Here is a 25,256-nt window from a genome sequence, read left to right as displayed (position 1 = left end):
AATGTGAGCATGGACACGAGGAGAAGGGGAGGAGGGCGTGTGGAGATACGTGTACCGTGAGAGTGTGCAAATTCATATTTTTGTCGTAAGTTTAAATAAATACTCCATATTAGCAAATGAATATTTTGTTTTTATGTAGTAGTACTACTTAGTTTGTAAAATATAATTCCAGTAACAATTTATTACTAAATGATATTGAAGCCTATCGAAGTAAGATGTTAATAAAAGAAAAAGAAAAAGAAATGAAAGTGAAGGGAAATCGTATAGAGCCCCTAAAAATAATGGTGGTATCGCCTATCGCGTATTCAGCAGCAACGCAAACCTCGAAGACTATAAATACGTTTGCAGAAATATAGAGAGAATATCTATAGACCTTTTTTAGAGAGAAAAAGCGGAAATTCAACAAGCATCGCACAAGATATTTTACGCACCAGCAGCGCCTCCGATCGCACATCCTCTGCCCCAAATTAGGGTTTCTTTATCATCTACCTTTAATTATATCGTATGTCACCCACCTCTACGTTTATCTAACTCTCCGTATGCACCATAACCGCGTTGCTGTTGAAATTTTAGGAAATAATGCTGTTTTGGAATTATGTATATGCGTAGCTGCTTCTACATTTCTGCTGATATTTTTGCTCGATTTCGTCGGTGTTTGTGGATTTTGGTCCATGCGTGTGCTTAAGGATGAAGTTTGCTTGAGAATTGGGGGAAGTTTGCTAGTGATTTTTTTTAGGAAATAATGTTGTTTTGGAATTATGTTCATGTGTAGCTGTTTCTGCATTTCTGCTAATAATTTTGCTTGCTTTCATTGTTTTTGTGGATTTTGGTCCATACTTGTGCTTACGGATATATTTTGATTCAGAATTGGGGCTGTTTGCTTATTTTACTGTATGGATCTGGTATACTTTGAGCGGGGGGAAGGATTTTGTTTTGAAATTGTGATAGATATTGTTGTTGTTAGGGGTATTATATCAGGGTTTGAGGATGATGATTTTCCTTTTTTGGATTTTGTTTTGTTGCAAGTGCAGCGTTGAAAAATATCTCTGCCTGGAAAACTGTTGTGGCGTTGGAGGTATTTTTTGACAGGGGAGAGGAATTGTGTGATTTTGCGTGCTTTTGAGTATGCCTGCTACATGGTCTGAATCTGTTGAGAAGGCTCCCACCGGTGGTGGTGTAGGGGTTACTTCTCATGCTTCTAGAAGTACTTATGTTCCTCCGCATCTTAGAAATAGGCCTCCTTCAGCCTCAACTGATCCTGCCCCCTCAGCTGCAGTTTCCTATGCTGGGACTTTGGCGGGAAATGAATCCCAGGGACAGGGTGGTGCAGCTGTAGGTGGATTTCAGTCGTATGGTCCTAGAAATGATAGAGGTGGAGGTGGTGGTCTCAGTCGCGGTGGTGGGGGTGGAGGTGGTAGTGCTTGGAACAATAGAAATGGTGGTTGGGATCGTGGCAGGGAAAGAGAGGCTAATCCTTTTCAAGATGATGGAGTTCCAGAACCAGAATATGCAGTACAGGAAAATTCAGGGATCAATTTTGATGCTTATGAGGATATTCCGGTGGAGACTAGTGGGAAAGATGTCCCACCTCCTGTGAATACATTTGCCGAGATTGATTTGGGTGATGCTTTAAATATGAATATTAAGAGGTGCAAGTATGTGAAACCTACACCTGTGCAGCGGCACGCCATACCAATATCACTCACTGGGCGGGATTTGATGGCTTGCGCTCAAACTGGTTCAGGAAAGACTGCAGCATTCTGTTTCCCAATAATTAGTGGAATCATGAAAAGTGGCCAATCTGCTCAAAGACAGCCACGTATGCCGCGTATGGCATTTCCGCTTGCTCTCATTCTTTCTCCAACAAGGGAGCTTTCTATGCAGGTTTTGTTTTATAGAATTTGGATATTCTTTGTATCTTTCATTGAAACAGATCTGATAGTGGATTTTCCTGTGCAGATTCATGAAGAAGCTAAGAAATTTTCATATCAAACTGGCGTCAAGGCTGTTGTTGCTTATGGTGGTGCACCTATCAATCAACAGGTACCATATTTTTTTGCCATGCCCTTGTCATTGGTTGCATCGCCGCTTCTATAGATTAGTCTGATCATGAAGCCTTGTTGATGACAGCTTCGAGAACTTGAAAGAGGTGTGGACATACTTGTTGCAACACCTGGACGTTTAGTTGATTTGTTGGAAAGGGCTAGAGTCTCGTTACAAAACATTAGGTACTTAGCCCTTGACGAAGCAGATAGAATGTTGGACATGGGTTTTGAACCTCAAATAAGGAGAATTGTGCAACAAATGGACATGCCTCCACCTGGTGTAAGACAGACATTGCTATTTAGCGCCACATTTCCTAAGGAGATCCAGGTCTGTTTTCTTTACCCATGGCACTGTCACCATACTCCAAAAGGTGGACTTTAGTTGAGTTTTTTGTCCCTCAAAGGTTGAAGTATTGAAGATATCTTTTCTAACAATTGACATGGACATAATAATATATTTTTCGACTTTGTTGAAGTTACAAGCTGTCACCTATTATATATATGTGATATAATGGAAATATCTCTTAACATGCAGAGACTAGCTGCAGATTTTCTTTCAAATTACATATTTCTGGCTGTTGGAAGAGTTGGTTCTAGCACTGAATTGATCCTCCAAAGAATTGAATATGTGCTTGAGACTGACAAAAGAAGTCACCTGATGGACCTTCTCCATGCACAAAGAGCAAATGGCGTTCAGGCCAAGGTAATAATTTTTGCCTGTGTTGTGCTTTAATTCACTTCCCCTCCCCACACACTTACCAAGCTCCCACACCTGGTTATAATTCACTTGTGCATTGTACCTTTTTTTTGGGGGGTGGAGGGTGGGATGGTGATGTATGTATAAATAGTGCTGGTGAATTTAGCAGTAAAAGAGGACGAATATGAAAAACTCGTTGTGTTGAAGATCTCTGAGTTTTTGGCATGGTTCACATTGTGTGAAGCATCATTAAATAATAAATACTCCTATATATTTATATTTTAAAAGCCAAAAATGTGGCTGTTTTTGTATCAGAACAAGAGATATTCTTTTAGTACCGTCTGCAAATTTGTGTATTGTCCATATTTCCTAACCTGGACCAACTTCCATGCTATTTGCCTATTTGTATTCCTTACAGTTTGCTAATCCAGATATTTGCTTTGTGGTGTGTAGCAAGCACTGACATTGGTTTTCGTTGAGACAAAGAAGGGAGCTGATTCGCTTGAACACTGGCTTTGCATTAATGGCTTTCCTGCCACTTCCATTCACGGTGACCGAACACAACAGGTCTTATAATTTGTCTATTTTTTTCTAGGGCTCAACTTATCCATCATCTTATGACAAAATCAGAAACAGCACGTGTCTATTAAAAGTTTGATTTCTCCCCGGTTTCCAAGAATTTGTAGATATTCTTGTATTTCTGTTTCATTTTGTTTAATTTTCAATTTATTTCTCTGTTCTTCATTTTTCTTCCAATTTTAACGTGTTTCATGTGCCAATGAATATGCTGATTTGAGTTTGTACATAATATCCTTAAAAATAGCGATTATGTGCCCTCTGATGCTAGTTTTATGATATTAATGCAAGCATTTTGTCTCTGGCCGCAGGAGCGAGAATATGCTTTAAGATCATTCAAAAGTGGCAAAACTCCAATTCTGGTTGCAACTGATGTGGCAGCACGTGGCCTTGACATCCCTCATGTTGCACATGTCGTCAACTTCGATCTTCCTAATGACATTGACGACTATGTCCACCGTATTGGACGCACCGGGCGTGCTGGTAAAACAGGACTGGCCACTGCTTTTTTCAACGATGGCAATGCCTCATTGGCAAAACCATTGGCTGATTTGATGCAAGAAGCAAATCAAGAGGTTCCTGCTTGGCTGGCACGCTTTGCTGCTCGGTCTAGCTTTGGAGGTGGTAGGAACCGCCGAGGGCAAGGTGGCGGAGGAAGATTTGGCGGGCGTGATTTCCGCAAAGATTCCTCCTACAATAGAGGTGGGATGGACATGTATGGTGGCGGCAGCAACATGAACAATGGTTACAACCATTCTGGCGGATATGGTGGAGGCTTTGGCTCTGCTGTGACTAGCGCCTGGGACTAAACAACATTCGACGCTCTCAAACCTGGTAATTCCAACAAACGCACTCGTGACTATACCTGCGAATCATATCACTTTACTCGTATTCTGAAACTTATTGTTTTCTACAGGAACCCTTCCTCTCCATCATTGGCTGTGGTGTGGCCATATACAATCTGGGATTATTCTCTACTGCTGGTACTTTCGTTTACCCTTCTAATACTCGTACCAACGGATCGTACAGTAGCTAGACGGGGTATTTTGAAGTCGGATTGATGGTTTCCGGCATTCTTTTTCAGGCTCTCTAGGTTGTATATACATTTCTGCAGATACCTTTCAGTCCTAAGACCTTTGATGCTGCTGTATTATTCTAGGATTAGTATCTAGGTTTCTTGAGCAACCTACCAACTCATCTTTATTTACTATATCACTTTGTAGACTTGGCTTATTGTAAATATGCCTTTGACTGCCTTTCACCTTGTTTTCTTCTTTTCTTCCCATGGTGTTTTGACACTTATTCATGTGTGTTATGTGTGTGAGAGAGAAGGATTGAGTTCTTGACTCTCTTTATCCTGCCCAGTTTTCTCCTTGTTTTCTTCTTTCTTGTCATGGAGTTTTGATACTGATTCACGTGTGTTGTGTCTTGCGTGTGTGAGAGAGGGAAATTGAGTTATTATTCTCCCTCTCTAAATTGGTCACTATATTTTATGCTATAATGGAGTTTTCACCTATTTTTCTTCATTCTTGTTAGTTGTTAATTGTCGTGGAGTTTTGATACTCTGATTCATGTGTGTATTGTCAATTGTGTGTGCGAGTGCGGGATTGACAAAGGCACACTATGAATGGTAATTTGAAAATTATTTCCATTATTTAAATCTCAAATAGAAAAACAACCTAGATCATCTCTACACTAACCTCAACATTGAGTCACATTATTATGCTCAAAATTAATAAATACTAGAAAAGTCTGCAAATGATAAATTAGAAGAATACAGTTTCAACATTATTGATTAACGAAAACATGAACTGTAGCCATAGCTATGAGTAGTCCAGCAAACCATATCTTCTCCTCTCCTCCATCGCTATTTGGACCGGTTGTTGTTGATGCAGACGACCCACTCGACGAGCTTGCTATATCTCGAAAAATAATGAAATAAATTAGTAAAACATGTAAGAAAACGAAAACTTAAATAGTTATTTGGGATTTGAGACAAATAATAAATGCGACGTGCATGAGTTGTTACATATGTATTGATTTAATTTTAATTTAAAGATTAGTTAATGATCTTTGGCAATAATTTCATACCAGAAGAAGTAGGGGTAGTAGTTGTGGTGGTGTTGCTTTTGCTGGCACTCTTTGCAAAATCATCAAACACCTTAGCATCCGGTGAGTTTGGTGGTAGATGAAGAATAGCTGCACTCAATCGAACGAACTACGTGTTAGTTAAGGGTGTCCCACGTCGTGAAGCAGTTTGGATGACGTGGTGACCAGTCTCATTTAGCCGTTTTGATACGTTTATAGAATTTAACCACTTTCTATACATAGATGCTACACTACTATACTGCATATATCGGGTGCAAAACTTACCTCTAGTGCCCACACAACATAGTCCTACCGTTTTAAGAATGCTTATAAAGTAATTACTATTCACACATGATTGTACTTTTCTAGAAAGGGGGGCAACTTACTCGGGCAGTCCGTGATGGACTCGTTGACAGGAGTCTTGCATTTGTCGGGGAGGGAGAGGGCACGAGTGGCATTGATCTTGAGCCCAAGACTTGGATCGTCCCGATCCTTGATCAACAAGCAGATGCACTCGCGACTATCTCTCAAGACTTGCTTGAAGCCGGTGCAACAATCGCTGGCGGGGGCATTGGCCTCCCCACCCACGTAGGGCAGGCACGTTGCTAGCCCTATTAGTTGGTTTTCACATTTTTGTCTATCACTTGCTACGTCACACACTGCAAAATTGAATAGAATTATGAAAATAGAGAGATATCCAAAAAACAGATCTTTGGAATCCATTTTGCTACGATTTTGAGAGAGATAGATAGGTTTATTTATATAGGATTTTTCTAGTTTCCTGTTGCAGCTTCTATAGGGAATGAAAGGTGGGGTTGGGGGAAGTTGGGAAATTTAATTTTCTTGGTTTAGAGTTGTGTAGGGTCTTCTTTTATTCAATTCGTTTTTTTTTTATTAAAAAATTTATCTCATCAAAACACATAATCGTGTATATGTGTGTGAACAATATATGAAAAACCGATGGTATATTTAATAGTAGTAATTATTTACAAAAATACTTGAGTTCGTTTTGTATGATAATGTAACTATACATCATCATGAAGTTATAAATACTATACAGCCAATTATTAGAGAGCAAACTATCAATAATTGTGAAATTCATTTATGTGTCACATGTGGCGACTTAGATCAAGAATCACGAGATGGTTCTCCCGAAAAAAAGACGAAGAAATTAAAGGGAGTTTTAAATGAAAGGTTGCAAAAGTAGTTGTCTAAGCACAATTTAATTAACATCTACTATATTTTTAACTTACAGATTGAGAATTTGAGTAATTAATTAGTTAAACTTGTTATGAATCAAATGATTAACCTCACAACCACAACTTCTAATGCAAAAACAAATTATATTGTGGTTTGTAAAGCTACATAATTTATGAGATTTTAATATATATTCTCATAAAATACGTAGTGGAGTACTACTGTACTAGTAATAGATAAACATATGTAGTGTGTATAGAACATTAAATATTTTCACCTAGAAATAAATTCATCAAAATTGAAAATAAATGGACCAAACGTGACCTGTTGTGACCTATCACCTATCATCATAAATATTCCACACCCCAAAATGTAATATGAAATGGGGAGATAATGCTTAATTAAATACAAATATATCTAAGACCATGTAAAACTTAGGAGAGACAAATACATGCAAATCGAAAGATCGAGCCATTACAAAACAATGTAAATGTATGTAATTCAAAGTAATTAGGAACTTATTCAAAGATTATGTCTTCAAATTATATTAGTATCACTACATTTTTTATTGATGGAATCGTGACCTAGTATCTTTCACATGTTCAATTTCAAATCAGCCTACTAATAAAATAACTCAAACTAACACATCTTCTAAATGTATAGAATTCTTGACATTCTCATTATAATGAATTGCTATACTATTAATTTAATTGTGCTTCATTATCTTATAATCAAGACATGTTATAATGTTAATCACTCAAACTCAAACACTATAATATATTACTAGTATTTAACCTTATCAGCAACCCATCAATTCGACCTAAAAGTTGGACATAAACAATCATATGATAACATGTTACAACATTAACCAATCATATAGTAGTATGGTCTAACTCCCAACTGCACATAATGCATTAAAGATTAATCACTATCACATTCTTTAATGCTTATACAGCTTTTTAACGTCATTTATGTGTTTAAAAATAACTTTACAGCCACCTATGCTAGCAAATTTAGGTCAATAGTTCATTTCGAATCATCCGAAGTTTTGTCTATATAGAATATTTCAGCTATCACGTGAATATCAATATCACAGAATTAGAACTCACAGGATAACTACGAAAAAAATTGAAATATCATGATTTTACATTCAAATTTGCAACCTTGTAGGACTGATCCGAAATTAACACATTTTTATAATTTAAATAATACTTATTACAAAATTAAAATAGATAATCAAGTTTTTATGAAGACATTTATTTGAAGGGGCATGTAACATTATCTCAATAAATTTGGGAAATCATGCTGAGTATTTCTAAATTAGTTTGAAAAATAAACTATTGCTTTTAGTTTGTTTGTTTAAATAGGGAAAACTATTAAATAACATTATTGGTCAATTTTGTGTGCTTAAGCTAATTGATAATTAAATTACATTCCATATATTACATAATACTACTATGCTACTCCAATAGGGAGTACTACGTTACACCCTAACCCCTTAAAAGACCAACCTTTTTGTTCTATATATCCAATATTCAGGCCCAATAATATATTTTCTTTAATATATTGGCCACGAGTCCATAAATTTTAGTTCTATATTGACATAACATTGCAAAGCCCATAATAGCTTCTGAGCAGGGGTGGGTATTCAGTCGGTTAACCGACCCCAAAATTCCATCAAAAAACTAACCGGAACCGACCCGATCTTCGGTTCAGTTACTTAATTAACCGACTCAATTAGAACCGATCGGTTGTCGATTATAACCGAACTAACCGAATTGATTTATACATGTGCATGTGTATTGCCAAAAGGGCTACATTTAGGTACATTCGGTGCAACCTTCCGCATTAAATTGTAATTATGAGTAATGTATATTTTAGTATGAACTAATAAAAAAAAATTAGTAAATCCTACTTAGAAGCTAATGAAATTTGGCAACATACTACCCAATAATAAGTCAAAACCCCCCGCTGTAAAGAGAAAAGGGCAGTAACATGAGATACTACATATAAATTAAAATTATTTTTGGTTTTGACTTTTAACTTTTCATCTACTTTTATTAATTATTATTATACTCCTATTTACGAGTAATACATAAATTGTTTAGACACTTTAAAAGACTTAAACTTTACATGATCTATAATTTAAAAACTTTTCTCCAATAATAAGTGAAGGGTTATTCTATATTTAACATAGTAATGCTTAAGCACTTTATTGACTTTGAGAAATAAATTTATAAGTATAATACTATAATTGATAGTGACACAAATTAAAATGAACTTTTTTTACATTGCAATACGAGACTTTAACAAAATTTAAATATAAATTACAATTTCTTCCATCGTGACAAAGTTTGAAAGTAAATTATAATTTCTTCTGGTATTAAATAAACTATAATTGAAATTAAAATTGAATTTAATTCGGTTATCGGTTATAACCAACGGTTACCAGTTATAACCGATAACCGACTTAGAGCAAAAATGTATAACAGGTACCGAACCGATAACCGTAAATGTCGGTTATCGGTTAACCGATAACCGACCGATTCCGATTCGATTCTCAGTTAACCGATTAACCGAGAACCGTTTACCCACCCCTACTTGTGAGTATATCAAGATTATATTACTACTATTAAGTATATGTAACAAGTCCATAATAACGTTTCAATAACAGAAATATAAAGCCCAAAAAATACTATAAACTACATCCATATTCATAATATTACCTTTTAAATTTTCTCTAACAATGTTGTTAGTTTATTTTTTTTCTTCAATTTTTTGAGGACAAATTATTGTTGTTGTTGGTGTTATATTGTTATAATAATAATAATAATAATAATAATAATAATAATAATAATAATAATAATAATAATGATAATAATATTATTATAATATGTAACCCTATCCTCGCCGGTAAATTTTTATAAAATAAAATTTCATTTACATTAGAGTTATTTTAGTAAAATTGTCCCCACATATCATCAAATTATGTATCTTCATATAAATAAGTATATTCCATAAGTCGCGTTAAAAGAGAAAAATAGATTTAAAAAATACATTTAAGTGGGATAAACTGATAAAGGTTAGGCAAAGGTGAAAATGACATAAATTCTTTAATATTCTCTCTTTTTTTTTCTGGATAATATTCCATACTGCCTTTAGCATATTCAAAAGAGCCTTTATGAATAATATTGTTCCCAATTCCCACTTTGGCATCTTTTTTTTTTTTTTTTTTTTTTAATTTCGGTATTTGCCTCTAAAACCTATATTTTCTTTGTCATTTTATTATTATAGAAAATTGAGGAATTTTTTTCCCCAAAAACTCCCAAAAGAGAACTTAGTACTTAGCTCATGATACATTAAGTGAAACATACATATTATTGTGAAATGTAATCATATTTTGAATAAGTATTGTATTTTAATAATTCCACAAGAAAATGAAACCAACCATTCCATTTAACCCATGTCTTCAACACAAACTCTTTACTCACTATGCACAAACTCCATCTATGAATAATAGTCTTAGCAATGTACACATGTTTTAATACAAAATTGATAAAATAAGAAAGATAACTATAGTTGAAAAATTATTAACGAAAACTAAGACTCATCTCATCATAGAGAGTAACTTACCATAAATAGATAGAGACTAGTCTTTTTAAACGATCCAATGTAGTCTCGACTCAAAGGCCCTATAAATAGCACATGAAAGTGGCCAAACTCTCTCATCCTAACTCCCTTCAACATGGCTAGATACTATAGCTCACCCTTCCAAGAATACATCCAACACTTCACATTGCCTCTCCACTTTGTATTCTTCCTAACCGTAATCCTCTTTTTCATGATCTTCAATTGGTACATAAACTATGAGTACATCTTCCTAGACTTGATGGACCAAATCAAGATAAGTTTCATGGTCTTCCCCGTCCTTCTCCTCCTCCTCGTCCACTGGCTAGGCGAGGATCGTGACCATTTCCCCTTCTCGATTGACTTGCCCGAGCGGGACTCGCTCCATCGGGTCGGGGGTTCGCCCCTCGGAGTGTCCCTTGTGCTAGTGTTGCTTATGATCATGATCTATCACCACTCTTCCTTGCAAGAAAAATGGTTTCCTTTGTTTGCTAGACGTTGATTTAATGATCCATGTGATGGACTATGCATTTTCGTGATTGATTATTGTTTTGATTGTTACAAAAGTGATTTATTTTTTAATTTTTGGTTTTTGGTCTTGTAAGTTTGACACCATTTATGGTTCTTGAGATTGTTTTTCCATTTTTGGTCTTGTAAGTTTAAAGTACTCGAAACTTGAAATTATAATAGAAAAATCTCCAAATTCGAGATATCAGTTATTTAAAATACTTCAAACTTCAAATATATTCCGTTTATTGTTCTCTAGACTTAATCGATTTACAGGCACACAGTGTATACAATATGATATTTTATTGTATTACAAAATGATCAACAAATTCACAAAACCAACTCTTTCAAAGCTAGAGACCACAAACACCCTGCAATTTTTTTTTACAGCAATGAATGATGTGTGTGCCCTTTTTTTCTCTAAGAGACCTTAGGGATCGCTGTTGGGCAGCCGGCTGAGAACAGAGTGCTCTGGCTTGTGCTCACATTCATAATCAAGATGAACGAATGCCCTTTCGACTTCAACAAGTTTCTCGAGCTTCATCTGCAGAGTTTCTCCGATGGCGTGAGCTTCTTTGAGGGGCAGATCTCCAGGGAGCTCGATATCGACCTAACAGTAACACCCCAAACATAAGCTTTTTCACTATTTCAAAAATGGCAAAACCGTCAAATATCTATTACTACTATTAGTCAGTACTAACCTCAACAAAATACAGAACTCCAAAAGTGTAAGCACGGACCGTGTCAACACGCTTAACCTGAGGGTGCCTTATCACAAGATAAGTCAGCTTCTGCAGAACATCGGGTGGTGCTGATTGGCCTACCAGCGACACTGAATCAGAAGACGAGTCAGCTTAGGTTCGAGCTTCTGAACACTTGAAAAAATCTGCCAGGATTCATACCTGCATTCTCAAGTACAGTTCCAGACCAGTTAGTGATTGTGTAGATTGCCAGTGCAAGTGCACCGGCTGGATCAATCCACCACACGAACTTATCACCGAGGACAGCCGATACCAATCCTACTACATTTGTTACCACGTCGAAATAATGGTCCTGTCAAGAACAAGAATGCCAAACACTAAGTAATGAAGAAAGATGTTTTATGATGAATGTAGAGTAATGTACCTCTGCATAAGCGCGCACAATTTTGTTGCCCGAGCTTCTGCAGTAAAACCAGAGAGCGAGTTTTACTGCAGTAGCAGATAACATAATTGAGTACAACCAGACCAACTGATCTGTGGTCATTTTCTCAGAAGGATTTGCTTCGACAAGCTGTTCCACAGCCTGAACAAAAACCTGAAAGCCTAAACGAAAAAGTGTGATTTTCGAAGAAGCCAAGACCTTGAACCAAGTAGGATCATATTAAAAACAACTTATTTCTACACAAAGTCAAGGTAAAGCCGTTGTGACATGATGGCGTAAATGAGTTTAAAATCTAGCGCATACCAAGAGTAGCCATCACAGCAGCGAAGATGATAATCCCGACCGGTTGGACCCTCAGCTTTCCAATTGGGTACTTGTAAATGTTGACATTTTTCATTGCAAGGTGGGAAAACCAAAGTATGCCCCCAGCCATGAGATCTAGTAAGGAATCCAAGGTCGAAGCAGCAATGGCTAGCGATCCACTCTTTATAGTGGCGAAGATCTGATACAAGCATGATGGATGAAATGAGACGGTATTAATGGAAGACAGTGAACCAAACAACATACAGCTTTTACAACAATGGTGATCATTTTCAGACCAGAAACCAACAATCACTCTTATCAAGTCTTCTCAAAGTGATTAGTAACGATAATATCTTCTCAAATGGAAAAAAGGTAGGATCAAAGGCAACATTCAAAATGCCTTTTCTCACCTTGAAGGCCAGCAGCAAAATATTAGCATAATTGGAGATCATCATAGCTCTCTCATGTTGTGCTTGTTCTTGTATATCTTCTTCATCTATTTCTTCTGATAACACCACGGAATCGACATCCTCGAATGATTTCAATGTAGCAAACTGTCTTTCATAGTAATCCTTCTGTCCTATATTTTGTAGTATGAATTTGTCATAAGCTCGAAAGAGGAGCAAAATTTGCAAAGGAAAGCTAAAATTTGTATTCAAATTGCTAAAAACTTGAATCTATTTTCAGCAAACCTTTTTAACATTCAAATCACAAATATGTATATTCAGCAAAACATGAGCTAAAAAGGCCGAAAACCTTCTTCACATATGGAGTAGTAATATTCAGAATGATCGAATCAATTTACAAACAAATAAAACCTCCTAATCATGAATTGATCATCAGAAAACACCAATTTTCTATTGAAATTCCAGCCCGAAAATAAAATTTCAAAATCAAACCAAAATTGCATAAGAAACAAAAAATTGAAGGTAAAAATAAGGAGATAACATTCAACATTCGCGCACCCACTAGAATGGAAGATGTACCTTGGCTCAAACCCTGAGCTCGGGAGACATCAAAATAAGAGGAGGGAGACTCAGGGTCAACTGCTGATAGGACATTATCGGGTAATCTGGAAATGAAATCGTTGCGGAGCGAGTTCACAGAGTTCCGGCGACTTAGACGGCCGCGCCGCCACGCTTCCAGAAGCGGCGATTTGGCGTCAGCCGTTTCTGGCTCCATTTACAGTTGGAATCTGTTACCCGATTTTTGTTGTCAAAGTTTTCCAAAAATTCATTTACTAAATAATTATAGAAAAATAATTAGTAGTATATTCAAAAGTCTAACGTAATAAAATTAGCCAACTGCTACTATTATAAAATTAGTCATTTGAAAATATAGGGTCTCGTTAGGTTGAGATTTATAACCTAATTGAGAATTGAGATGCAATCTCAGCCACTCATCCAAAATATTTGTGAAATATCAATTGCATGTAGTTTAGGTCAACAGAGGGGCATAATTGTAATTTTATTAATTTTTTTATTTATTTTTTAAATTTTTTTAAAATTTTTTATTTAATTTTTTTTAAATTTTTTAACTTTTTAAATTCGTTTTTTTATTATTTTTTATTTTTTAAATTTTTTTTTCAACTACATATACAATTCACGTAAACTACACATCAAATGTCAACAACTTTATTCAATAAATACTACTCCATTTGACATGAATTGTAAATGTAGTTGACATTATATTGTGTAGTTGACATGAATTGTACAGATAGTTGACATTATATGTGTGTAGTTGATATGAATTGTATATGCAGTTGAAAAATAAAAATTAAAAAATTAAAAATAAATAAAAAATAAATAAAAATAATTTAAAAATTTTAAAAAAAAATTAAAATTAAAAATTAAAAAATATATTTATTGAATAAAATTTACTATGATATTACCATTCCGCCCTTTCATAATTAATTAATCTAAAGATATTTTCCATGTGGAAAATCTGGACCACTCATTTAATAAAAATAAGTGGCTGATATTGCATCTCATTTCTCAATTAGCATAAAAAATCTCAATTGATCACAATCATGAAAATATAATAATAATTGTGTTAAAGATATATCTCATTTCTCAATTAGCATAAAAAATCTCAATTGATCACAATCATGAAAATATAATAGTAATTGTGTTAAAGATATATCCAATTGCAAATTTTAAAATATAAACAAATGCTTAGGGGATATTTATAAATTAAATAGACCCTTAAGAAATTTCCAATAATATGAAAAAGACAAGAAACTTTCACATATTAATTACAAGTTAATAGTATTAGTACTCCTTGTTTTCCTTTTACATATAGTAATTCTTCAAAATCAAGATTGTCTCACATTCGTTGCATGCAATCAAAAAATCCCTTTACTCCATCTAGATAATTTCATATTTTTCACAACAATATTTGAATTTATGATAAATAATTACTCCATAGTAGTTATAGAAGAGTTCTATAGTGAGACATAAGGTTGGCAATTAATGAGGTTCATTGGCTAGACCAGCACCACCTAGTTATTATCCAATAAAAACAAGTCAACTATAAATTTAATTATATCAATTGTGCCTTTTTCATACCTTAACAAATAAATTAATTAAACAAATAAACATATTATTCCAAAGTCAAACTACCTAATGTCCTAATCTTTAAAAAAATAATTCAAAAACAGCCAAAAATGCCCCAACTAATACGCAAAAAATTGCTGCCAATAAACATGCCGCCAACTCTTACATAGTTACATTTGTTCCTATATAATTAGCTATGTACAAGTTTAATTAGGCCTCATGTTGCTGTATTTTATAAACCTATTTAATAACTATAAAAATTAAGTGTTTTTTTTTCGATTTCAATATTTTTTGTATATTTTCCAATAAATTTCATTTCTTCTAGGCTAACTGTGTGCAAATTCAATAATTTCCATGTTCTTAGCTCAAATACTAAGTTTGGTGAAATCTTTTATTAGGAATATAATACAATATGGCCGAAATGTGGCGGCCCAGCCCAGTCAGATCAACCATGGACTGGGCTTTGGAGGCCTGGGTAATTAATATAAATATTTTCAATGGTATTTTGGGTTGATACAAAACATAAAAACAAAAATGAGCAATTATTAATAATTACGATCGAATACACCCTCCAAAAAAAGATGTTCAATATATGAATTATACTTAATAATTTGAAAGAATTCATAACTTGAATAAGGTGATTGGAAAATATATGTTCTAACTTTTCTTTTTAGTTTGTCCCACTTAGGATGTTCACTTTTCATATTTGGAAACAAATTTATGTCTTTTCTCTCTCATTATAACATCCAACTACATTTCCTCTTTCTACTATAGGTCTATATTACACTAAATAATTGTTCCTAAAACTACGTGCCACTAAAGATTATGAACATCTTAAGTGGGACGGAGGTAGAATATAAAAAAATGAAATCACATGAAAATTTTCCCATTAAACAACGGCAACATGTTAACTTGATACTAAATTAATACGAGAATATTAACAAGAAAAAATAGAGTATAATGTATCCGTGATCAAAATATGAAATTCTAAGACCAAACTTTTTTAAAGAAACCATATATTTGAATAGGATAAGTACATAGTATTTCTCAAATGCCCACATTGCCTTTGGATGCCATGTCCATCACCTAGCCTTTTGTTATTTTTTTATCTTTTCTAATGAGAATGCTATGCCCTAGATTAGCCAGGCTAGAGCCATCATGGTTGAGTAATCAAGCATATCACTACTATTTTTTCTCCTTCTTGATCATCAACATATTACTCTAAATTATAACTAATCATTACTATCCATCTTCATATATCTAACTCACACACTTGGTGTAGAGAAAATCTCACATAATCAATTTTTTTCTTAAAAAAAATCATAATTCGATAAACAACCGATGTTGAAATCTTAATTTTAGTTTGAGTGGTTGTATCATGTATATCTACGACAATGTACGATTTCTACCAATTAATTGACCTAAAACGACAATTTGTTTTATAATTTGGTGCAAGTGGAAGTGGAGGTGGTGGTGGAAAAGAAAATCATTGTATCATGTCAAATGTTATCATTATTTACTTTGGTAATAATTGGATGTTGGCACATTTCAATCTTGCTTTTTTGAAAACGTGACTTTGCTATATAAAGTAGATGTTGGCTTAATTAATAATGATTTTATACTATTCCTAAATTCAAACTTCCACGCTTGTCGACTTGAGCTTGCTCCTTTTCTTTTTCTTTTTGGTTACAAATCCATAAGAAAATGTATTAGTATGATTCAATATTTGAGAGTTATGATTGTCATTTAACTTTTTAGTATTTCACTCTACCGGTCAAAATAATATATTTAGATCTAAAAATTTGAAAATGATAATTATTTGGAAAACGTATAGCACTGTAGTCTTATCTCCATAAGAGTTATCGAATTGAATTATCACTAAATTATAATTGTAATTGTTTGTTACAGATGTAGTGTTAAAATTCCTAAATTTTGTCAAGCCTAATTGACGAGATATGTTCGCACAAAACTCGAAAGATAGGGTCACGATTGAGAATTTATGACTCGAAAAAATTATAACATGAATGACTCTGAACCAAACAGTCCAACCATCCAATAAAAATAAGCTCGAATTTGAGTATATCGACCCAATTAACATTCCTACCAAAGTGGCCGAAATATTTGTATCACTTTCCAAGATTTGCTTGTGTTACTAATAGTTACTAGTATATAGGAAACTTATGTGTTCCTAATATGTTAAAATCAATCTATATGTTACAAATGCAATTATCATTATCCTTATAATATAAAAAGGGGACAAAAGGTAAGAAAGTATCAACAGAAACAACGACCCTTTTTCCCGCTTTTTCTTTTTTGTCTCTATTTTCCCATTGCTTTATTCCTTGAATTTCAAGAAAATCTCACAGTGGCATTTCCTTTATTTAGGCAACAATCTTTGTAAATCATGTTTTCGGGGATTAAGAAAATGTATGGCGTGATAAAGCTGTCTTTTTCACGGACATGCCCCACCACCTCAGGGACAGCTTATGATTTGAAGACAAAATGTTTGATGAAATTCCTCACCCAACTCTTTCAGCAGGAACACCTCTCTCTCTTGCTCTCAAGCTTCCAGTTCCTCTGTCCATGGCCAAGCATCACCACCACCAGCTGCCTATGTCCAAGAGCGCCAGTCAGCGTTGTAATGAATGGTTGCTTCTTCATTCCCTGTGTGTGTGTTTATGCTGTAATTCAAAATTGATTTCTTCTTCATGTGGAGGTGCTTGATATTATTATACTGTTTGTTTTTGGAAGTTACAATGTGAAAAAAACCATGCTTGGAGAATTGGTTTTGTTACTATGTGAAGAATTGTGTTTTAAGCTTATTTTATTAAATTTCTTCATGCTGTAAATGGTTTGATTTCTGAGGTAATTACTCGACATTATACGTTGTTTTTTTTGGATGATTGTGAATTTCAGCTTTTGTTTGGTACTTTTCTTGCTGCAATTCGTGGATTTGAAAAGTGTGTTATTTGACTAATAAGAAGAAAGCCTAGTTTTGTTACATTGTGAAAAAACTAGGCTTGGAGAATTGGTTTTAGTACAGTGTGAAGAATTGTGTCTTGAGCTTGTTTTACTAATTTTGTTATGCTGTAACTGGTTTGATACTTTGTTTTCTTGTTTCTCTATTAGTTGTCGATATTCTACAATATGGGTTTGGAGAATTTGTGTTTTGAGCTTGTTTTACTACTCTTTTTCTTTTTTTTTTTGGTTTACAATTCTATAATTTCTATTCTTACATGTTTTGTAGGGTATTTCGTGATGTTCCAAGTGACATAATCATTGAAGTAGATGGGGGTGCATTTTCATTGCATAAGGTCAGGCTCTTCCTGTAAACCTTCTGCAGTTGTGGGGGTAATATGGTTTTTCTATATATCTGTATCTCGATATGAAAGTCTTCATTGCCTAGGAGATTTCAAGAATTCCTTAATGCTTCTTGATATACTATGATATACTCCCTCCGTTCCCTCATAGTTGAGGCGGAACTTTTTGACACGGAGTTTAAAAAATGAATGTTGAGTGTGTTAAATAAATAGATAGAAAAAGTAAGAAAGAGAAAAAGGTAGAGAGAATAAAGTAAAAAGTGAATAAAGTAGAGAGAATAAAGTAAGGGAGAGTAAAGTAAGAAAGAGGAAAAAGTTATTATATATGGAAATGACTCAACTATGAGGGAACTTTCCGAAATGGAAAAATGACTCAACTATGAAGGAACGGAGGGAGTATTTAGCTAGGGACCTTCATGTTTGTTTATGGCGTGTTAACGACTTTATTAAGTCCAAATGTATGAAGAAGTATTATGCTTCTGCTATCTGTTCTAGCATATCTATAGTGAAATTTGTGAGCATTCTCATACATTTGTACGCATAGCCATAAGATAAACCTTGTTTTACCAAATTGGCGGGCATAAACACACAGTCTATTCAGCGTAACAAGAGTTCTATGAATGTCATACTTTTGCAGTTCCCTCTCGTTTCACGAAGTGGGCGAATGCGGAAGTTGGTTGCAGAGCACCGGGAAGCAGATGTCTCCAAAATCGAGCTTCATGGACTACCAGGAGGTGCCGAGTCATTTGAGTTGGCAGCCAAATTTTGCTATGGTATCAACTTTGAGATCACAGCCGCAAATGTTGCTCAGCTGTGCTGCGTTTCTGATTACCTAGAAATGACCGAAGAGTACTCGAAGAACAACCTTGGTTCGAGAGCTGCAGAATATCTTGATAGTGTTGTGTGCAAAAACCTCGAAATGTGTGTCGTAGTCCTTCAGCAGTGTGAAAACTTGCTTCCACTGGCGGACGAGCTACAAATTGTCGTCCGATGCATTGATGCAATAGCTTCCAAAGCTTGTGTCGAGCAGATTGCTTCGAGTTTCTCACGATTGGAGTACAGCAGCTCAGGGAGGCTTCACATGAGCAAGCAGCCTAAGTGTGAAGGAGATTGGTGGATTGAAGATATTTCAGTGCTTCGTGTCGACTTGTATCAAAGAGTCATAACCGCCATAAAATGCCGCGGGGTGAGGCCAGAAAGCATTGGGGCCTCACTCGTAAACTATGCAGAGAAAGAGTTAATCAAGAAGTCCAGCTTATGGAATCAGCCCAACCAGGCTGCAGTTGATCCGGTGTCGGGTGCAAGCAGTCACGAAAGACTTGTTGTGGAGACGATAGTTAGCCTCCTCCCAGTCGAGAAATTTTCTGTTCCTATCACTTTTCTGTTTGGTATGCTGCGGAGCGCTGTGATGCTTGATTGCTCGGTTTCTTGTAGGCTTGATCTCGAGAGGAGGATAGGATCCCAGCTGGACATAGCAACTCTAGACGATCTCTTGATCCCTTCTTTCCGACATGCTGGTGATACGCTGTTTGATGTCGAAACTGTTCACAGAATACTGGTTAACTTTTCTCAGATGGAAGATAGCGATGAAGATATGGATGAGGAATCCGTCTTTGAATCAGATAGTCCATCTTCGCCCTCTCAGACCGCGCTGTTTAAGGTCTCTAAACTTGTCGATAATTATCTGGCTGAGATAGCACCCGATGCAAATCTCAAGCTCAATGTGTTTGTAGCTATCGCAGAAACTTTGCCAGCACACGCACGAACTGTCCACGATGGGTTATACCGAGCTATTGATATTTATCTCAAAGTAAGTAACACAGTGAACTTCAGCTTTTAGTTGGAAAGAAGAGTGTATACAGAGAGAGAGGTTTAACTAACTTTGGAGTTCATGTTTGCAGGCTCATCAAGCTTTATCCGAACCCGATAAGAGAAAGCTGTGCAAACTGATAGATTTTCAGAAACTGTCACAGGAAGCTGGAGTGCACGCTGCACAAAACGAACGCCTTCCAGTCCAATCAATAGTCCAAGTGCTCTACTACGAGCAGTTAAGACTTCGGAACTCCTTGTTCTGTTCCTATCCGGATGAGGATCCGAAGCCTATCCACCAGTCGTGGCGGATCAACAGTGGAGCGCGAAGTGCTGCAATGTCTCCCCGGGACAACTATGCTTCTTTGAGACGAGAGAACAGGGACTTGAAGCTTGAGCTGGCAAGGATGCGTATGAGGTTAAATGATTTGGAGAAAGATCACGTATACATGAAGAGGAATCTCGACAGGTCCAGTTCAAGAAAACTCATGAGTTCCTTTTCAAAGAAGATCTTTAAACTGAATATCTTTGCCCGTACCCCTTCACGGGGACCGAGCTCCCCATCGAAGCACTCTCAAATATCTGAGTCTAAGTTTACAGAGAGACCATAGCCAGTATTTTCTGAATCCTTTACTGCTGCTGATGAGGAACAATGGATACATAATCTATATTCTCGTTTTTGTAACATTTCGTCACCTCTTTATCGCGTTCTTGGTCACTATGTAAATAGCCTGTTGGGATTTGCTTAACCAACAGAAAGATTTGATTGCAGTAGGAAAAAAGGTTGAAATAGAGTATGAATAGAGTCACTTTGTGTATGGCCTTGATATGCTCTCATTTCTAGCACACCATGCTTAGCTTCAACATGAACATGCCTTTTGATGTGGATTTCTGTCAATATATGTTTTTTTTTTCTTGTTTTCTTGTGTCATTGTTGATTAAAAGTTTCTTGTTATTGTGTTTGATTTCATCATATCCTTCAAAATACATGGCTACAGAGCTGAAGGAATACTACCTCCCTCTCTCTCTCTCTCACACACACACACATCAAGTATTATCCCTGACATGGAGTATCTTCTTTTCTCAATGATGAATTGTTGAAACAAAACATAGATTCATACAGAAATGCTGCTATACAATGCTCAAATATTCTCTATCATGAACTGGAGTTCCTCTCTGGCTACCAGGGATGATAACCGGAGACGAGAAACTCACCTTCAAGTCAAGCTTTCTCCAGTCACTCCCTGCCTTTCTCAGGCAAGGCAAGGCTCTCCTCACCACCGCCAGTTCGCGGATTGGCCTCTGGATCTCCAGTGGCGAACCCTCCCTCTCATGCTCTAGTCGTCTCCTTATCTCTTCCCATGACTCGTAGAACATCTCCCTGTATGAGCTTCCCTTGTCACAAGTATTGTTGTTGCTGTTGTGATTGTGATCATAAGCAGTCGGTTTCCTACTGCATATTTCTTCGTGCTGGTTACTTCGATGATTATGATGATGATAATGACGGTACGTGGTAGATCTCTCCTGATCGTTGCGCTGCCCTGCTCGAACCAACACCCTCCTCTCATGCGTGGAGATGGCTCTGCACGAGGGTGGAGCGGACAATCTAGTGATTGTTGAAACCGGTGCATATTGTCCTTCGTGACTTTGTCAAACGTGTGGTGTAGCATGAGGAAGAAATTGGGCTGGGGCAATGGCAGTGCCTGAGTGCCTTCTCATGATCTCCCCGGCCAGGATCAGGTCCCAGAATAGCTCAACCAGGTCGTCCAGCCGCAAGATCTTCAGCAGACACTCTCAGTTTGAGAATATTGTTATTCTTGCTTCTTGAGTGTTTAAGCCCCCTTAGTGCTCTTCTTATAGAGAAAAACTTGATCAAATTGTGACAAACTATGGCGTGGTATCTTTGGGTTCTATTCTTGGATAATTCAATTTGACAAATTCAAGACAAAGGGCAATAATTCATGAATAACTAATAATGTAATAGAAAGATACGCAAGAAAGAGAACAATGTGAAGTTCTTTAGCTTAGAACAAGAAAATGAAACACAAAACAAGTCCTCAAACACCACAAAAGATGAAAAACAAGTCCTCATAACTATAGAATAAACTTGAGAATCGATCACTGGGTTTCCAAAAACCCTAAATTTAGGTCGACGATTTGGTATAGAAACGAACACCGACAGCCACGCCCAATATAAGGAGGGGAACCAAGATCTGGAGGAGCTTGATGAGAAAACCTGACGATTTGTCCTGATTCAACCGTGCCTGCTTGGGAGGCGCGTATGTGGTAGAGGCCTTGCTGGGAATGGTCGATGAATCAATGTCGCCCACATAGTACTCGTCCAACATGGCCCTTGCAGTCGAGCTGTGCCCAACATCCTCAAAATCATCAGTTGCATCCTTCCCTGCAAGGGACGAACTGTTTTACAACAAGTAGTCGAGCCAACAATGTTATATTGGCTGGATATTGTTGGAAGATTGTGTTACCTGTCGACTGCAACAAAACTTCATCGCCTCCTGGATGATCATCCAAGAATTTCGTCACATCATAAACCTGTTCACAAACATGCTTTAATTTTACAACATATCCACAGTCTGAGTTCGATTGACAGATTTGTTTAGTTAAAATACGCAAACGCAGCCTAAAAATGTTACCTCACATAACAAGTCTAAAGAATATGATAAACCACATTCTTAGTATGCAACCATGAGGAATTAATACCAACTTATTTAAACCTTACGTCAAAGATTAAAACTTATCTTTTGAGTTTTATATTTGATTGGTGTAAAACATATAACTAACTTAGGCTACTTATGCCTATATGGCTATATTATTAGTTATACCCATTGAAAAAATCAAGAAGAGTTAAAAGAGAAGGCCAAAATAAAGTACTAGTCTTTAATCAAAAACATAACCACTTTGTTTTTTGACATGATAAAAGAGAAAAGGTACATGTGCCTATATCTATACTTGACTCAAAAATCAAAGAATTAGTCTACAGTTATACTACATAGACAATAGGGACAAACATAAATTCTGATAAATTTTAGATCAAAAGAGTACTAATGCATCTCTACTTCTATGAAAAGTTCTTTACCCCTGAGAAAACTACATATCCATCAAGATGATCTACTTAGCTCCTTCAATCACATTCATTGAAACAGTTGAACAATTTGACATTACACCACTAAAGATCATTTCTAAGGCAATAATCAGCATGAAACAGAAAGAGAGGGAATCAAAATCAATGAATCAAATCAAACTCTATGAAATAATAATAATATTAAATCAAGATCTAATCAAACATTAACAAATCCTTGGATTCATTTTCTTCAACAATCTCATACCTTAAATCGACAAAACCAATAAAAAAAGCAAAATCCAAAATCCAAAATCCAATCGAGATCCGGAACACAAAAAATCAAACTTTTGGATGTAAAACAAAATGAATGAATCACCTTTCCCCCAATCAGGAGCCAGCAGTCCTTGTTGGTGGTGTGCTCAGAAAGCTCAGCTAAAGTGAAAACCTTAGACATCGGAATTAATCAGAAAAAATGGAATCGAATCGGCTTGTAATATATAGATCGAAGAGGATTTAGTGAGGGAATGCAGCTGTAGATTCAGCGGCGGAGTTGGTGAGATTGGGATTTTTTGCTTGTGAAAATCAGCCTCGCAACAACCAATTCGGAGATTCAATGATTCATTGTGTTTGTTAATATAGTAGTACTAGTACTACTTTGATTTGATAATATATTACGTCGATATTAAATTACTATAGTCTGTAATTTTATATTGTTGAAAATTGAATTTTTTTCGAACTACCTGGAATAACGGAATTAAATTTGGGTATTCCAAGTATTTGGGCTAATCAATATTGTCGCCTCATGGTAGTAGTAAAAAGGTATAATTAAATTAGACTACTTAATGTGACTTTATTATTGCCATTGATTCTTGAAGCGATACAATTTATGTGGTTTAGGCGAGAATAAATTTAGCGTAGTTGGTTGAAAAATTCGTGTGAACTATTTTGATAATTAAGAAATCACCTAAAATTCTAAATCATAGTTAATCTATTAACTGAATCCAGCAATGCAAATTTCTAACTGTTGGAAAATTTGATATTAAAGTTTCAACTATTTGAATAGAATATGATATTTTAATGAATAGTCAATGTTGGTGTCCAAAATGCTATTTTTAATTGGAAAAAGTAGAATTTTTCTTTTTTATGAAATTGATGGAGTAAAGTGGAGATGTGGAAAGGGACTTTGAGGGTTCAAAGCTTTAACTTCACCTTTATGCTTTAAAACTCCCTTAGGTATTAGGATTATTATTGTTAATGCTACTACTATTGAATTATTATTATTATTGCTTGAAAGTTGAAACCATGTTAGAAATATGTCGTCTTATTAGAAAAAAATATACACCAGTCTTGCTATGTATGTGTGGTGACTGAGAACTATTTTCAGAAGCAAAGTTTATTGTAAGGTCAAATAAAATTTGGGTTTGTGTGAGATTTCAGAAATAAGTCAAATTTATCAACATTATTATACTACTATACATTAATTGAAGAGGCTGATTCTTTCCATTATTGTTGTGAATTTGTAATTCTCTTACCCCAAAGTAATATGTTGATTGGTAAAGGGATATAAGCCCTAAATTTTTAAAAATGGCTCAATATGAAAAGATGCTTTAGAAGAAGCCCAAAACTTTATAAAAAACGAAATAATTTATTACTCCTAATAATTATATATAATAAATTAGAAATATTTAAATAAAATACTTGTAAATACTCTCCGCCCACATATATAATCTAATTTTACTATTTTGAAGCGTCCACCAAAATAGAATAATTTTAAATATAAAAAGTTTTAAAACAAATATTATATCATACACATCATTTTAAATGTGGACTTCACAATCTACTAACATCATTTCCACCCCATTTTCTTTTCATCTCTTTTATTTATCAATTGGACATTAAAACATTTCCACCATATTTTTTTTATCTCTCTTGTTTTACTAAATAGCGCATTAAAACATATTCCATTTACAATTTTGTCTATTTTTTTTAATACATGTGTATAATATTTACATAATTACTACTTTATAGTATTAAGTATAACTAGTATCACACCCCGTGCAATACAAGGTTCAATTGATTTTTGATTTGCATTAATTCAAAAGCTGTGAATTCACATATACCGAATGAAAAACAATATTATTATTTCAAGTTCTAAAATCACAAATTTATACAATAGCAATTTATTGTACCAATAAAAATTCATATGATCAAATAAGTTTATAAATTAAAAATTGCACACAAATCACATATCATTTAAATTACTTTTAGATCTATACTATAAAAGATCAATCACAAACACATGTCAAT

General features: G+C 35.2%; 5 protein-coding genes and 1 long non-coding RNA gene across 11 annotated transcripts; 3 read left to right on the top strand and 3 right to left on the bottom strand.

Annotated features, from left to right (window-relative positions):
* Positions 1 to 257: 257 nt before the first annotated feature.
* LOC125212283 (DEAD-box ATP-dependent RNA helicase 37-like) lies at positions 258 to 4,579 on the top strand. 3 transcript variants are annotated; one of them, XR_016136901.1, is made up of 9 exons: positions 259 to 502; positions 1,032 to 1,884; positions 1,960 to 2,043; positions 2,131 to 2,373; positions 2,581 to 2,748; positions 3,196 to 3,309; positions 3,630 to 4,152; positions 4,235 to 4,301; positions 4,403 to 4,579. XR_016136901.1 is itself a non-coding variant. In XM_089067973.1 (8 exons), the coding sequence occupies exons 2-7, from the start codon at positions 1,126 to 1,128 to the stop codon at positions 4,125 to 4,127; spliced, it is 1,866 nt and encodes a 621-aa protein (XP_088924099.1). In that variant the 5' UTR covers positions 258 to 502; positions 1,027 to 1,125; the 3' UTR covers positions 4,128 to 4,152; positions 4,235 to 4,579. The 3 variants fall into 3 exon arrangements, 2 of the variants coding, with proteins under 2 accessions (XP_088924099.1, XP_047968357.1); XM_089067973.1 differs by having other exon boundaries at positions 258 to 502; positions 1,027 to 1,884; positions 4,235 to 4,579; XM_048112400.2 differs by having other exon boundaries at positions 4,235 to 4,579.
* Positions 4,580 to 4,946: 367 nt separating this feature from the next.
* On the bottom strand, positions 4,947 to 6,153 carry LOC125212284 (non-specific lipid transfer protein GPI-anchored 6-like). 2 transcript variants are annotated; one of them, XM_048112401.2, is made up of 3 exons: positions 5,793 to 6,153; positions 5,410 to 5,517; positions 4,947 to 5,240 (listed from the first exon to the last, which is right to left on the bottom strand). In XM_048112401.2, exons 1-3 carry the CDS (start codon positions 6,127 to 6,129, stop codon positions 5,107 to 5,109), a joined length of 579 nt encoding a protein of 192 aa, XP_047968358.1. In that variant the 5' UTR covers positions 6,130 to 6,153; the 3' UTR covers positions 4,947 to 5,106. The 2 variants fall into 2 exon arrangements, with proteins under 2 accessions (XP_047968358.1, XP_047968359.1); XM_048112402.2 differs by having other exon boundaries at positions 4,947 to 5,234; positions 5,793 to 6,151.
* Positions 6,154 to 10,946: 4,793 nt separating this feature from the next.
* LOC125217025 (metal tolerance protein 4-like) lies at positions 10,947 to 13,413 on the bottom strand. The gene is made up of 7 exons (XM_048118846.2): positions 13,170 to 13,413; positions 12,594 to 12,763; positions 12,184 to 12,382; positions 11,863 to 12,041; positions 11,640 to 11,790; positions 11,439 to 11,569; positions 10,947 to 11,347 (listed from the first exon to the last, which is right to left on the bottom strand). Exons 1-7 carry the CDS (start codon positions 13,363 to 13,365, stop codon positions 11,168 to 11,170), a joined length of 1,206 nt encoding a protein of 401 aa, XP_047974803.1. The 5' UTR covers positions 13,366 to 13,413; the 3' UTR covers positions 10,947 to 11,167.
* Positions 11,221 to 11,992, top strand: LOC148930600 (uncharacterized). Its single transcript, XR_016137250.1, has 2 exons — positions 11,221 to 11,353; positions 11,454 to 11,992. It is a non-coding gene; the product is annotated as an uncharacterized LOC148930600 (long non-coding RNA).
* A 3,611-nt stretch (positions 13,414 to 17,024) lies between the features above and the next one.
* LOC125213561 (Phototropic-responsive NPH3 family protein) lies at positions 17,025 to 20,783 on the top strand. Of its 3 annotated transcripts, XM_048114177.2 has the most exons (5): positions 17,025 to 17,386; positions 17,986 to 18,052; positions 18,696 to 19,718; positions 19,792 to 19,868; positions 19,960 to 20,144. In XM_048114177.2, the coding sequence occupies exons 1-5, from the start codon at positions 17,241 to 17,243 to the stop codon at positions 20,006 to 20,008; spliced, it is 1,362 nt and encodes a 453-aa protein (XP_047970134.1). In that variant the 5' UTR covers positions 17,025 to 17,240; the 3' UTR covers positions 20,009 to 20,144. The 3 variants fall into 3 exon arrangements, with proteins under 3 accessions (XP_047970134.1, XP_047970132.1, XP_047970133.1); XM_048114175.2 differs by having other exon boundaries at positions 17,027 to 17,386; positions 18,696 to 19,868; positions 19,960 to 20,783; XM_048114176.2 differs by having other exon boundaries at positions 17,246 to 17,386; positions 17,986 to 18,089; positions 18,696 to 19,868; positions 19,960 to 20,783.
* A 1,039-nt stretch (positions 20,784 to 21,822) lies between these two features.
* On the bottom strand, positions 21,823 to 23,589 carry LOC125213562 (cytochrome b5-like). The gene is made up of 3 exons (XM_048114178.2): positions 23,326 to 23,589; positions 22,354 to 22,420; positions 21,823 to 22,271 (listed from the first exon to the last, which is right to left on the bottom strand). The coding sequence occupies exons 1-3, from the start codon at positions 23,401 to 23,403 to the stop codon at positions 22,012 to 22,014; spliced, it is 405 nt and encodes a 134-aa protein (XP_047970135.1). The 5' UTR covers positions 23,404 to 23,589; the 3' UTR covers positions 21,823 to 22,011.
* Between the last annotated feature and the right edge of the window lie 1,667 nt (positions 23,590 to 25,256).

Source organism: Salvia hispanica, chromosome 3 (genome assembly GCF_029641045.1).
Source record: "Salvia hispanica isolate PSC_SH4W2 chromosome 3, Shi_PSC_v1, whole genome shotgun sequence".
Classification (NCBI taxonomy): domain Eukaryota; kingdom Viridiplantae; phylum Streptophyta; class Magnoliopsida; order Lamiales; family Lamiaceae; genus Salvia; species Salvia hispanica.
The sequence above is the reverse complement of the archived record's forward strand: the minus strand, read 5'-3'. Positions and strand labels throughout refer to the sequence as shown.

Bases quoted from the DNA above. Each gene is read 5' to 3' on its own strand.
- LOC125212284 (XM_048112401.2), bottom strand. From the start codon at position 6,129: ATGGATTCCAAAGATCTGTTTTTTGGATATCTCTCTATTTTCATAATT. The intron at 5,518-5,792 runs GTAAGTTGCCCC...GATTGAGTGCAG, and splicing joins GTCCATCACGGACTGCCCGA to CTATTCTTCATCTACCACCA. The intron at 5,241-5,409 runs GTATGAAATTAT...TTATTTTTCGAG, and splicing joins TACTACCCCTACTTCTTCTG to ATATAGCAAGCTCGTCGAGT.
- LOC125212283 (XM_089067973.1), top strand. From the start codon at position 1,126: ATGCCTGCTACATGGTCTGAATCTGTTGAGAAGGCTCCCACCGGTGGT. The intron at 2,374-2,580 runs GTCTGTTTTCTT...CTTAACATGCAG, and splicing joins CATTTCCTAAGGAGATCCAG to AGACTAGCTGCAGATTTTCT. The intron at 3,310-3,629 runs GTCTTATAATTT...CTCTGGCCGCAG, and splicing joins ACGGTGACCGAACACAACAG to GAGCGAGAATATGCTTTAAG.
- LOC125213561 (XM_048114175.2), top strand. From the start codon at position 17,241: ATGTTTGATGAAATTCCTCACCCAACTCTTTCAGCAGGAACACCTCTC. The intron at 17,387-17,985 runs GTTGCTTCTTCA...CATGTTTTGTAG, and splicing joins AGTCAGCGTTGTAATGAATG to GGTATTTCGTGATGTTCCAA. The intron at 19,869-19,959 runs GTAAGTAACACA...TCATGTTTGCAG, and splicing joins CTATTGATATTTATCTCAAA to GCTCATCAAGCTTTATCCGA.
- LOC125217025 (XM_048118846.2), bottom strand. From the start codon at position 13,365: ATGGAGCCAGAAACGGCTGACGCCAAATCGCCGCTTCTGGAAGCGTGG. The intron at 11,570-11,639 runs GTATGAATCCTG...CTTCTGATTCAG, and splicing joins AACTGTACTTGAGAATGCAG to TGTCGCTGGTAGGCCAATCA. The intron at 11,348-11,438 runs GTTAGTACTGAC...TGTTACTGTTAG, and splicing joins GAGTTCTGTATTTTGTTGAG to GTCGATATCGAGCTCCCTGG.
- LOC125213562 (XM_048114178.2), bottom strand. From the start codon at position 23,403: ATGTCTAAGGTTTTCACTTTAGCTGAGCTTTCTGAGCACACCACCAAC. The intron at 22,421-23,325 runs GTGATTCATTCA...GTTTGTGAACAG, and splicing joins GGCTCCTGATTGGGGGAAAG to GTTTATGATGTGACGAAATT. The intron at 22,272-22,353 runs GTAACACAATCT...CGTCCCTTGCAG, and splicing joins AGTTTTGTTGCAGTCGACAG to GGAAGGATGCAACTGATGAT.